Genomic DNA, 12,800 nt, shown 5'->3' with positions numbered 1-12,800 from the left:
TGGGTAACAGCTAAGCTAAAAATAGTATTGGATCAAAGAAGGTGCCTTGTAGAGTTACCCAAAATACTGTAAACCTGAGGATTGGGAGAATTTCAGAACTCCGTAATGGAGGACCAAGCAATTGTGAAGAAAGAGAGGATAGAACACACTTATAGCATAGCAAAAAAATAAAAACTATTTGTAAAATCTTCTAGAAGTATGTAAAAAGGAAAAGATTAACAAAACTAAATGTTGGAACCATTGCAGGTAGAGACAGGAAAGTTTATAATTTATCCACTGCTTGTCATAGGGGATTGGGCTCTTCATTTTTTTTAAAATGAGGCATTATATAGTTGAAAGATTTTAAATATGTAAATGGGATTTTATGATTTTTATTTTCCATTTTTCTGAAATTTGCCGTACTTAGATTTTTATTTTATTTCTTCCCATGGTGAATACTAAGTGAGTTGGCATGGAGGTGTGAGGGCAAAGAATGGGTTGGCATGAATTGGCACTATGTTGTCACAGGAGCTATAAAAGGTCATGTGAGACCTTTAGAGGGGCATAACCTGACATGAAAGATGTGCCATTGAGGTTTCTATAGTGGCATAGGTTGGCATAAATTATATGAGAAATGGGCATGAGAAATGTGGGGGGGCATGGGAATGTTTTAGGGGTTTTAGAGAGGGTGAATGTTATAGGATATTTAAGGGGTTGTAAAAGTGGAGACTAGATGATGTGTTATATTTATTGTTTTTTCAGAAGTTATAATACCCTGGTACTTCACTGAGAACATTGCTGAGTTATTGTTTTCAGACTGGTAGCTGTATAGGATCCTGTTCACCAGAGGTTGAAGCTAGTCTTAATCTTTCTCCTTTATATAGATGAATAGCTGGAGTGCACAAGACATAAGTTCATAATTTGCAAGTGACACAAAACTTAATAGTATGGTGAACAGAGGAGACTAGTGTTCAGCTGCAAGAGGACCGAGGTAGATGACTGAATGGTCAGACACAGATGAAATTTGAAGCACAGGAAATATAAAGTGATGGGAAGTAAGGGAACAGATGTTATAATATAAAGACTGCAGTTCTGAATGGGTGAAGGAATGGTGCGATCTAGGGTCAAATGTTCACAAATTGTTGAAGGGGGTGAGACAACTTGATGAAGCAGTTTATAAAACATACAGGATCCTGACCTTTTTAGATAGAGTCAGGATACTAAAGCCAGGAATTATCACAAACCTTTATAAAGTACTGGTCAACCTCGACTGATTATTGTATGCAGTTCTTGGGATGATACTTGTGGAAGAATATGAAAGTATTTGAGAAAAGATTTATCAGAATCATTGCAAGAAAGAGGGATTGCCAAAATGTGGGTATGTGGAGATGGTGGAGTTGTTTTCTTTAGAGAAGAGCAGATTAAAAGGAGATTTAAGTTTCTAGCAGAATCGAGACAGAGTTGATAGAGGAAAAACTATTCCCATTGGCAGAGAGTCAAGAACAAGATGACACAGACTTAACGTGATTGGCTAAAGGACCAGAGGTCTTGTAGGAAATGTCTTGTTGCCCAGCTTGTAGTTACAGCCTGGTATGTGCTATCTGATAGGGCCATTTCAGTCATTTCAATCACGGGTGTCAAAAATAAATTAGACAAACAGCTCTAGGAAAAAATGCAGCACTGTGTAAAAAGGATGCAGGCATGATTCCTAGCTAAATTGATCTGGAAGAGAGATAGTGTGGTCTTGAGGGGCTGAATGGGCTGTTTCAACATTATGGATTAGTGGTGCTGGAAGAGCCTAGCAGTTCAGGCAGCATCCGAGGAGCAGTAAAATCGACGTTTTGGGCAAAAGCCTTTCATCGGGCTTTTGCCCGAAACGTCAATTTTACTGCTCCTCGGATGCTGCCTGAACTGCTGTGCTCTTCCAGCACCACTAATCCAGAGTCTGGTTTCCAGCATCTGCAGTCATTGTTTTTACCCTGTTTCAACATTGTAACCACTCTGAGTAACCATTTTGCACTCAAAATTCCATTCAATGAGACCATGGCTGATCTGAGACCTCGCTGCATATAACAATATTTTCTCCATGTTCTTTAAGAGACTTAAGAAACTTCTAGTAATCATTGTGTGTCAAATTGTTCCATAACTTCATTCTTGAAAGGTCTAATTTTAAGCTGTGCTTCTTGTCTTTGATTCCCAACCAATGGAAGGAGGTTCTCTTGATCCATACTATATCTTCCTAAAACTTGGAATCACATCACCCCTTACCTTTTATATTGTATGGAATAGAACCCTTGTTTTTGCAATCCCCCATAACTTAACTATTGGAGTCAGTATATCATCCTGGGAGAATTACACAATATTTACTCCAAGATCAGTATATGTTTCCTGAAGTATGACACACAGAACCGCAGGTAGTACTCCACTTGTGGACCACCAAGGCTATGCATAGCTGGAGCATCATTTCTCCACCTCTAAAAGCCAGAATCTTTCTTTAGTTTATTTTCTGTATGTGTCAGTGATATTTTAAGGATCTAAGGACCTGGACTGCCAAAGTCTCTCTGGTACCTGCACTGTTTCTAATTCTTCACCACTTGGATCTAATAAAAATATGGCAGAGTACTTCCTAAGTGAATGATCGGGCATTTGGCTGTATTGACATCCATTTGCCAAGTTTTGTCAAATCACTTAAATTCCAAGTAATCATAGAACCCCGACAGTGTGGAAACAGACCCTTCAGCTCAGTAAGTCCACACCAACCCTCAGAAGAGTATCCCACCCAAACACCTTTCCTAATACTCTATATTTACCCTTGACTAATGCACCTAACCTACACATCCCTGAACTCTATGGGCAATTTAGCATGGCCAATTCACCTAACCCACACAGACATGGGAGAATGTGCAAACTCCACACAGACAGTCACCCAAGACTGGAATCGAACCTGGAGTCCCTGGTGCTGTGAGGCAGTGGTGCTAACCACTGAGCCACCATGCTGCCCCATTTGCATGATGTTTCCACCTACAGAGCTTACAACCTGACCTTTCTTTCTGTTACAGCAAAGTTGTATACATGGCTTTTTGTTCAATCATCTAAGTCATCAATAAATACGCTGAATAGTTGTTGCCACAAACCAGTTACTTGGGGGACATTCTGCTATTTAGAGGACCTGCCCATCAGCCTTATTGTGTCTCCTCTGCCTCTCAGCCAATCTCCTCACTAGCCAGTAATTCCACTACCATAGTTTTTAACTGACGGTCTCTTTATGACTCAAGTTTCTGAAAGCCCACTTTATTATCACTCCATAGGCATTCCTCTGCCTCTACCTCCCCCCAGCAGTCATAGAACATAGAACATTACAGCGCAGTACAGGCCCTTTGGCCCTCGATGTTGCACTGACCTGTGAAATTAATCTGATGCCCATCCAACCTACACCATTCCATTATTATCCATATGTATGTCCAGTGCCCTTAACGTCGGCAAGTCTGTTGCAGACAGGCCATTCCACACCCCTACTGTTCTGAGTGAAGAAACGATTCTTAATATCTGTCCGAAATCTTATCACCCCCTCAATTTAAAGCTATGTCTCCTCGTGTTTGCCTTCACCACCTGAGGAAAAAGGCTCTCATTGTCTACCCTATCTCACCCTCTTATTATCTTATACTTCTCGATTAAGTCACCTCTCAACCTTCCTCTCTCCAACGAAAACAGCCTCAGTCCCCTCAGCCTTTCCTCGTAAGACCTTCCTTCCACATCAGGCAACATCCTAGTAAATCTCCTCTGAGCCCTTTCCAAAGCTTCCACATCCTTCCTATAATGTGATGACCAGAACTGGACGCAATACTCCAGGTGCGGCCTTACCAGTGTCTTGTACAGCTGAAGCATGACCTCGTGGCTCTGAAACTCAATCCCCCTACCAATAAATGCCAACACACTATATGCCTTCTTAACAACCCTATCAACCTGGGTGGCAATTTTCAGGGATTTATGCATCTGGACATTGAGATCTCTCTGTTCATCTACACTGCCAAGACTTTTACCATTAGCCAGTATTCTGCATTCCTGTTACTTCTTCCAAAGTGAGCTACCTCTCACTTTTCTCTATTAAACTTCATTTGCCACTTCTCAGCCCAGCTCTGCATCTTATCTATGTCCCTCTGCAACACACAAAATCCTTCAGCACTAATCACAACTCTGCCTACCTTAGTGTCATGCCTAATCATCTTTTCATAAACTTCAAACAGGTTCACCATGAAAGAGCAGATGAATGACATCCTATGCTATGTGATTCTGAGTTTAGTGACCTCCGTGAGATCATAAGCCCATAACATATTCCAGCTGCCAAGTATTTGTCCACTCTCTTAACCTGAATATATTCATAGAGTCATAGAGATGTGCCGCATGGAAACAGACCCTTCGGTCCTACCCGTCCATGCCGACCAGTTATCCCAACCCAATCTAGTCCCACCTGCCAGCACCCGGCCCATATCCCTCCAAACCCTTCCTATTCATAGACCCATCCAAATGCCTTTTAAATGTTGCAATGTTATAGAGGAACTGACCAAGGCTGCTGTTTCTGATCATCTCGAATGTACATGAGTCTCCGTGAAGCGGTGGTGGCAGGATTATGGACTCTCATTAAAATTATTCTTAAGCTGTTCAAAATGGCAACGGATCATAGCTATTGGCTATGGAACTTTTCATTATATTTTACTGTATCTTTGAATGAAAAATACGTGACAATAAAATCATTCATTCATTCATTCAAAAAGTCATTCATTTATTCAAATTGTACCATCCCACCCCTAGACCTCTATCACCTTCCACAAATCATAGAACACACAGTGTGTGAATTTACCAGAAAGCTAGGAATGGAAGTATTCGTTGGGAATGTGAAGAGGTGCCTCAAGAGTGTCCAGTGGAACTGCAAACTGCACTGCTCTGAAGAGAAGAAGGCTGGGGATATTAAAGAATGTGGATTGGTTAAACATTGCCCCCACCACCTTTTCTGCCCAGCTGAGGTCAAAGGAGCCATATATATAAGTTTAAACATTTAACATCTGAGCAGGCTTGGCAGACTAGATGTTAAGGTTAATGGCCCCAATCTTCACCACAACAGAAAACGTCTCCACCGTGGCAAAGTGCTTGAAGAACATGGCACTTACAAGCCCACCCACGAACTTAGCATCTCTCACTTATTAGCAGGAGTGGGATTCATGGTGGGGTGTAGTTTATGAATGCACTGGGTCCTAGAGAGGCAGCTGTCCATTTTAATGACCCGCTGCTTCCACTGAAATAGGATATTGGAGTCTGTGGTGTCTGGAACCAGAGTGTGAACATTAGACCGGGTAAAAGCAGGTCTCTTCTCAGTGCATTTCTTTTGAATAGCCAAGATACCTTTTCCCAAATTTTTCCACCGCTGTATCCTCACCTTGCTTTCAATGTTGAGTTCCAGGAAGCAAAGTCAAAGTACATTCGGAGAACCACGTTAATGTTCAGCAATTGCTTTATTTACAAGGGGCTGCTCACACATAGCTTACAGCATCGCAGTTCACAAGGAAGTTGCCGTTTTCCCAAAATGCTGACATGTTTCCTGGATTTCGTATCCCTTCCCGTCATATTTAGTTTTTATCCAAGTTGAAGTTCTCTCTCTGTGTGCATGAAGTCTCTGACTTTCTGCCCCCATCACTAGTTGGGAGTAAACTGCCGGAACAGATTACCTTCCTGCAGGGGAAGCTCCTGCTCCTGATTTTTGTTTCCATTAATTTCAGCGGAAGTCAGGCAAGTCCTGTAAATGAGACAGTGATCCGCCCTTCAGTTTATACCCAGTTATAACACTGCGAAACACTTGAATTTTATCGGGCATGAGCTGGACACCTGCAGTTTCCCACAGTCCATTCCATTCAGATGCTAAGCCCCGCCCAAGGGACTTAGAGAGGTTGTTATTTTCTAATCAGCCTGTGCAGAGATGTTCTCGGGCTTTCTTGGCACTGTGGTAGTGTCCCTACCTCTGAACCAGGTGATTCAGCACTGGAGGTGAGTAATAACCTCCCTGAGCGGTTGATTGGAAAATACCTTCAGAGAAGCTATTGCACACCTCTGGAGCAGGTGAGACTTGAAGTCGGGACACCAGGCTCAGAAAAATGGGCACTACCACTGCACCACAGGAGCCCGCAGAACTAACAGTTGTAGATATATTTCTAATCAACCCATTCAGAGATGCTGTTGTGGTCCTCTCGTGGGACTTGAACCCAAGTTTGCTGGCTCAGAGATAGGGATGCTACCACTGCACCATAACAGCCGTAAGAAACAAGTGATCTCAATATATAGTTTGAGGTATTAACATCCTGTTCAGAGATGTTCTTACTCACCTATGTAGCAGGTGAGATGAGCCCATACCTCCTGGCTCAAAGGTAAGGATGTTACCACTGTAGCAGATGTAGATATTAATATTTTAGTTAATCCATCAACATCGAGTTAGCTTCTGAAATGGTGCCATACTTGGCTTCAGCAAGCTGGAGCTGAGGAGGTAAAGACAAGGTGAGCTTAACTTTCAGCTGAAGCCAATAGTGGACAGCAGGATTCTCCCTGTAGACATCATTCAATGTCAAGGAAAAATTAGGCAGTAATCCAGCACTGAGCTCTTTATGTCCTTGGTGAAGATGGAAGCTTTACAGAACCTCAGTAGTTGATCGTTATTCAATATTTTGAGCTGGAATCTGTGATACTGTGTCAGCCGAAAAAAGCATTAGACTTTATCCATGCTGACCCCTTACAGTTGTCAGTAGTGGACAGAAAAAACACTGAAAAACAATGAGAAAGACTGCCTTTGTAAATTCCAAATATTAATGGAAAAGCAGAATGCACTGACAAGTATTGTTAGATTACAAGTCAATTAATAAGTAAGCAAATTGTTGAGGTGGTATCAATGAACATTATAGAGGTTTATAAGTATCATGAGGGGCATGGATAGGGTAAATAAACAAGATCTTTTCCCTGGGGTGGGGAGATTAAAAAAAAAACTGCAGGGTTTAGGGTCAGAGGGGAAAGATTTAAAAGGGAACTAAAAGGCAACTTGTTCATGCAGAGGGTGATGTGTGTATGGAGTGAGCTGCCAGAGGAAGTGGTGGAGGCTGGTACAAGTGACAACATTTTAAAAGGCATCTAGATGGGTATATGAATAGGAAGGTTTAGAGGGGTGTGGGCCAAGTGCTGGCAAATGGGACTAGATTAATTTAGGATATCTGGTCGGAATGGATGAGTTGGACCGAAGGGTCTTTTCCGTGCTGTACATCTCTATGACTCTATAACAGGAGTGAAGTTACAAATTTTCAAAGCCTTCAGAAGTCTGTTAACAAGAAATGCATCCTGTAACCAACCTCTCCCTTATTTAATTCTCTACAGCAATCGGTAGCGGCTTTAGCCCAAGACAAACTCATCACTTCTCTCCTCAGATTTATCCTTCCAAGTAAGATTTCTAATATTCTTTAAAAAGCATGCAGCAAAAATATAATTTAAACTCATAACCAGCTTCTGCTTTTTCAATATATTTTAGCTTCATTATTTGTGTGGAAAATATGTCTCCATGTATTGAGCTGATCATTCTCTCCAAATTCTTCATTTACGAATTTAACTCTCTTCAGAGTAACATTACTTATTAACCGTGAATGCTGGAAATCTGAAACAGAAACAGGAATTGGGGGAGAAACTCAGCAGGTCTAGTAACATCTGTGGAGAGAAGGCAAACCTCTGAAAAGGGTCGAAATGTTAATTCGGTTTTCTCTCTCCTCGGCTCTCCCTCTCCCTCTCCCAAGATGGAGGATGGGAAAAATTTCTGACTGTAACAGCTGCTCCTTTTTTTGAGGTATTTTAGTGCTCGAGGTGATTTCCTCGAATTCCAGGAGCAGCAATTACTGGTTTATATGCTGTTGCATTGTTTTGGAACTTTGGTTTAAAAAAAAGTCAAAACAACAGCAGTTTTAAAAGGGAGAAGAACAGACAAAGGAAGCACATGGTGAGGTCAGTGCAGGAGAGAGAGAGAGAACCTGCACAGTTACTGCCTTTGCTGTTTGAATTCGTGTATCGCTGGAGTGCATCTGGGAAAATTAACAAACAGTGAAATTCACAACTGTTGGGTGAAGTTCACAGCACAGAATCAGATAAGTTAATCGTTGTTATTAAGTGTGGCCCACAGAGAACCTGCAGCAGGGAGTAGAGTAGGTTCTTTCTTGATTATATGTTTTATGGAGATATGTCTCTTGATTAAACTTTTCAATTGCAACATTGATAAGGCATTTGGATGGGTATATGAATAGGGAGGGTTTGGAGGGATATGAGCCGGGTGCTGGCAGGTGGGACTAGATTGGGTTGGGATATCTGGTCGGCATGGACGGGTTGGAGCGAAGGGTCTGTTTCCATGCCGACCAGATATGACTCTATGATTCTATGAGATGCTGCCAGACCTGCTGAGTTTCTCCAGTAATTTCTGTTTTTTGTTTCAGATTTCCAGCATCCATGTTTCTTTATTTTATATTAGTAATGGATTGTTTTATTTAGAAATCGAAGTGGTAGAATTAGCTGCAAATCAATAGTTGATGGCCATTTACATAGTTTTTAATCATTTGTAAATCTCTGCTCTTTGTTATTTCTCATAAGCAGCAGGTCATATCCACATATTCTTCCCACACCTTCATCACAAACCATGGCATCATATGGACAGTCACCGTACACTACAGGAATGCAACAAGCATCAATTTATGCAACATATCCACAATCAGGACAGCATTATGGAATCCCATCCTATGGTAAACAGACACATTGCTTGTTTCAGTTGACTTTTTTTAAAATAATCTTGTTTATAATTACATTCAGAACTGCACAAAAAGATTGAAAACAGCTAAAAACAATAACTTTTTCATTTTGTTTAGAATGATAAGTTTTATCAAATGCTAACTCTTCTGTTTCTGATATACTTGAATGAGAGCCTGCAGATCTGATATCACTAACCAATGTAGGTACATTGTGGACAGGCATCAAGACCGAAGGTGGATTGACTCAATCACAGTCATCTGGCCAAACGGGATTTCTGAGTTATGGTTCAAGTTTAAGTGCACCTCAACCAGGCCAAGCCCCTTACAGTTACCAAATGCAAGGTCTGTGTCACTCTTAATGTGATTTAAGTGATGTCGTTGTGCCGTATGGTTTAACCAATTTATGCTATTTCCAAGAGCCAGGCCTGGATTTTCGCAGACTCTCCAGGGACCTCCTAGAATAATGGGTGGAACCCTGATTCAGAATGCCCAGCCCGTTTCTGACAGATTCTGGGGGGACTGGAACAGGATGTGACCCCCCCCATGCAGCAATACCAAACTCAGCAGAGCCATGTGATCTCAATGCTGAATTCCTACAAAACTCAGTTTCACTGGAGCCAGTGAACTCGCAGTGTGGGAGTTACAGGGTTTTTGAGACATCCTCAATGAAGGGTGTTGTAACCTGTAGAACTGTCAAGTTGTTGAAATGGTTAAAAATTGAGAAAGAACTGTAAGCCTCTCTCCACGAGAGTTATAAAAGGTATTCTGGCTGTTTCGGTCACAATTTGTAGTGTTAACCTGAAACGTTATCATTATATTGTTAATAAGCTACACTGCTGTCCATATTCTGTGATTATCACACTGATGGGAGAGGGAGACATAGCATATGCATGGCTTGACAGTTTAGAAGTGTTATTCATGGATTAGTTGTCACTATGGATTAGTTGTCACTATGGATTAGTTGTCACATTAGTTGGATTAGTTGTCATTATGGATTAGTTGTCACTATGGATAAATTGGATTAGTTGTCATTATGGATTAGTTGTCATTATGGATTAGTTGTCATTATGGATTAGTTGGATTAGTTGTCATTATGGATTAATCATCATTATGGATTAGTTGTCACAATGGATTAGTTGTCACAATGGATTAGTTGTCACAATGGATTAGTTGTCACTATGGATTAGTTGTCATTATGGATTAGTTGTCACTATGGATAAATTGGATTAGTTGTCATTATGGATTAGTTGTCATTATGGATTAGTTGGATTAGTTGTCATTATGGATTAGTTGTCATTATGGATTAATCGTCATTATGGATTAGTTGTCACAATGGATTAGTTGTCACAATGGATTAGTTGTCACAATGGATTAGTTGTCACTATGGATTAGTTGTCATTATGGATTAGTTGTCATTATGGATTGTTGGATTAGTTGTCATTATGGATTAATTGTCATTATGGATTAGTTGGATTAGTTGTCATTATGGATTAATCATCATTATGGATTAGTTGTCACTATGGATTAGTTGTCACTATGGATTAGTTGTCACATTAGTTGGATTAGTTGTCATTATGGATTAGTTGTCATTATGGATTAGTTGTCACTATGGATTAGTTGTCACATTAGAACATAGAACATAGAACATAGAAGAATACAGCGCAGTACAGGCCCTTTGGCCCTCGATGTTGCGCCGATCCAAGCCCACCTAACCTATACTAACCCACTATCCTCCATATACCTATCCAATGCCCGCTTAAATGCCCATAAAGAGGGAGAGTCCACCACTGCTGCTGGCAGGGCATTCCATGAACTTACGACTCGCTGAGTGAAGAACCTACCCCTAACTTCAGTCCTATATCTACCCCCCCTTAATTTAAAGCTATGCCCCCTTGTAATACCCAACTCCATACGCGGGAAAAGGTTCACACTGTCAACCCTATCTAACCCCCTAATCATCTTGTACACCTCAATCAAGTCACCCCTAAACCTTCTTTTCTCTAATGAAAACAGCCCCAAGTGTCTCAGTCTTTCCTCATACGATCTTCCTTCCATACCAGGCAACATCCTGGTAAACCTCCTCTGCACCCATTCCAGTGCCTCCACATCCTTCCTATAGTATGGCGACCAAAACTGCACACAATATTCCAGATGCGGCCGCACCAGAGTCTTATACAACTGCATCATGACCTCAGGACTCCGGAACTCAATTCCTCTACCAATAAAAGCCAGTACGCCATATGCCTTCCTCACCGCACTATTTACCTGGGTGGCAACTTTCAGAGATCTGTGTACATGGACACCAAGATCCCTCTGCTCATCCACACTACCAAGTATCCGACCATTAGCCCAGTACCCCATCTTTTTGTTATTCTTCCCAAAGTGAATCACCTCACATTTAGCTACATTGAATTCCATTTGCCACCTTTCTGCCCAGCTCTGCAGCTTCTCTATATCCTGCTGTAACCTGCCACATCCTTCCTCACTGTCAACAACTCCTCCGACTTTCGTATCATCCGCAAACTTGCTCACCTAACCTTCTAACCCCTCTTCCAGGTCATTTATAAAAATGACAAACAGCAATGGTCCCAAAACAGATCCTTGCGGAACACCGCTAGTGACGGCACTCCATGAAGAAACTTTGCCATCAACTACTACCCTCTGTCGTCTTCCATCCAGCCAATTCCTAATCCAAACCTCCAACTCACCCTCAATGCCATATCTCCGTATTTTCTGCAGTAGCCTACCATGGGGAACCTTATCAAACGCCTTACTAAAATCCATATATACCACATCTACCGCTTTCCCCTCATCAACCTCCTTCGTCACCTTTTCAAAGAATTCAATAAGGTTTGTGAGGCACGACCTGCCCTTCACAAAACCATGCTGACTATCCTTGATCACATTATTCCTATCCAGATGTGCATAAATCCTATCCCTTACAATTCTCTCTAAGACTTTGCCCACAACAGAAGTGAGACTCACCGGCCTATAGTTACTAGGGTTATCCCTACTCCCCTTTTTGAACAAGGGAACCACATTTGCTATCCTCCAGTCTTCTGGCACTACTCCTGTAGACAAAGAGGACATAAAAATCAAGGCCAATGGCTCTGCAATCTCCTCCCTTGCTTCCCAGAGAATCCTAGGATAAATGCCATCAGGCCCAGGGGACTTATCTATTTTCACCTTTTCCAGGATTTCCAACACCTCTTCTCTACATACCTCAAAGCCATCCATTCTACTTATTTGTGACTCAGTATTCACATCGACGACAATGCCCTGTTCCTGAGTAAATACTGAAGAAAAGTATTCATTCAGTGTCTCCCCAATCTCTTCCGCCTCCACACGCAACTTCCCACTACTATCCTTGACTGGACCTATTCCTACCCTAGTCATTCTTTTATTCCTAACATACCTATAGAAAGCCTTAGGGTTTTCCCTAATCCTACCGACTAAGGACCTTTCATGTCCCCTCCTTGCTGCTCTTAGCTCTCTCTTCAGGTCCTTCCTGGCTACCCTATAACTCTCAATCGCCCCAATTGAACCTTCACGTCTCATCTTGAGATAGGCCGCCCTCTTCCATTTAACAAGGGATTCCAATTCCTTATTAAACCACGGCTCCCTCGCACGACCCTTTCCTCCCTGCCTGACAGGTACATAATTATCAAGGACACTCAATAGTTGCTCCTTGAACAAGCTCCACATATCATTTACACTCTTGCCTTGGAGTCTACTTTTCCAAGCCACACATCCTAAGTCAAGCCTCACCGCATCATAATTTCCCTGACCCCAGCTATAACTCTTGCCCTGTAGTACACACTTATCCCTCTCCATCACGAGAGTAAAAATCACCGAATTATGGTCACTATCCCCAAAGTGCTCACCTACCTCTAATTCTAACACCTGGCCTGGTTCGTTACCCAGAACCAAATCCAGTATGGCCTCACCTCTTGTTGGCCTGTCTACATACATTAGTTGGATTAGTTGTCATTATGGATTAGTTGTCACTAT

The 12,800-nt window shown here is 41.8% G+C and overlaps 1 protein-coding gene across 10 annotated transcripts in view; it reads left to right on the top strand.

The window, feature by feature from the left end:
- The window catches only part of eya1 (EYA transcriptional coactivator and phosphatase 1), a 215,219-nt gene that overhangs the window by 47,503 nt on the left and 154,916 nt on the right, over positions 1 to 12,800 (top strand). For 7 of the 10 annotated variants that reach the window (XR_015756901.1, XM_087985962.1, XM_043689209.2 and 4 more), the window contains 3 exons: positions 7,384 to 7,447; positions 8,635 to 8,783; positions 9,009 to 9,131. Coding sequence is in view for 9 of the 10 variants with exons in the window: in XM_087985962.1 (XP_087842088.1) it covers positions 7,384 to 7,447; positions 8,635 to 8,783; positions 9,009 to 9,131 (336 nt within the window). In the remaining variant the exon portion in view is untranslated. The remainder of the gene's footprint in view (positions 1 to 7,383; positions 7,448 to 8,634; positions 8,784 to 9,008; positions 9,132 to 12,800) is intronic. The other 3 variants (XM_043689214.2, XM_043689212.2, XM_087985963.1) reach the window with 2 other exon arrangements.

This window comes from Chiloscyllium plagiosum, unplaced genomic scaffold (assembly GCF_037043375.1).
Source record: "Chiloscyllium plagiosum isolate Xiang-an unplaced genomic scaffold, Cpla_swu_hap1 HiC_scaffold_4, whole genome shotgun sequence".
NCBI lineage: Eukaryota > Metazoa > Chordata > Chondrichthyes > Orectolobiformes > Hemiscylliidae > Chiloscyllium > Chiloscyllium plagiosum.
Note: the sequence above shows the minus strand (reverse complement) of the source record. Positions and strands in the feature narration are given on the sequence as shown.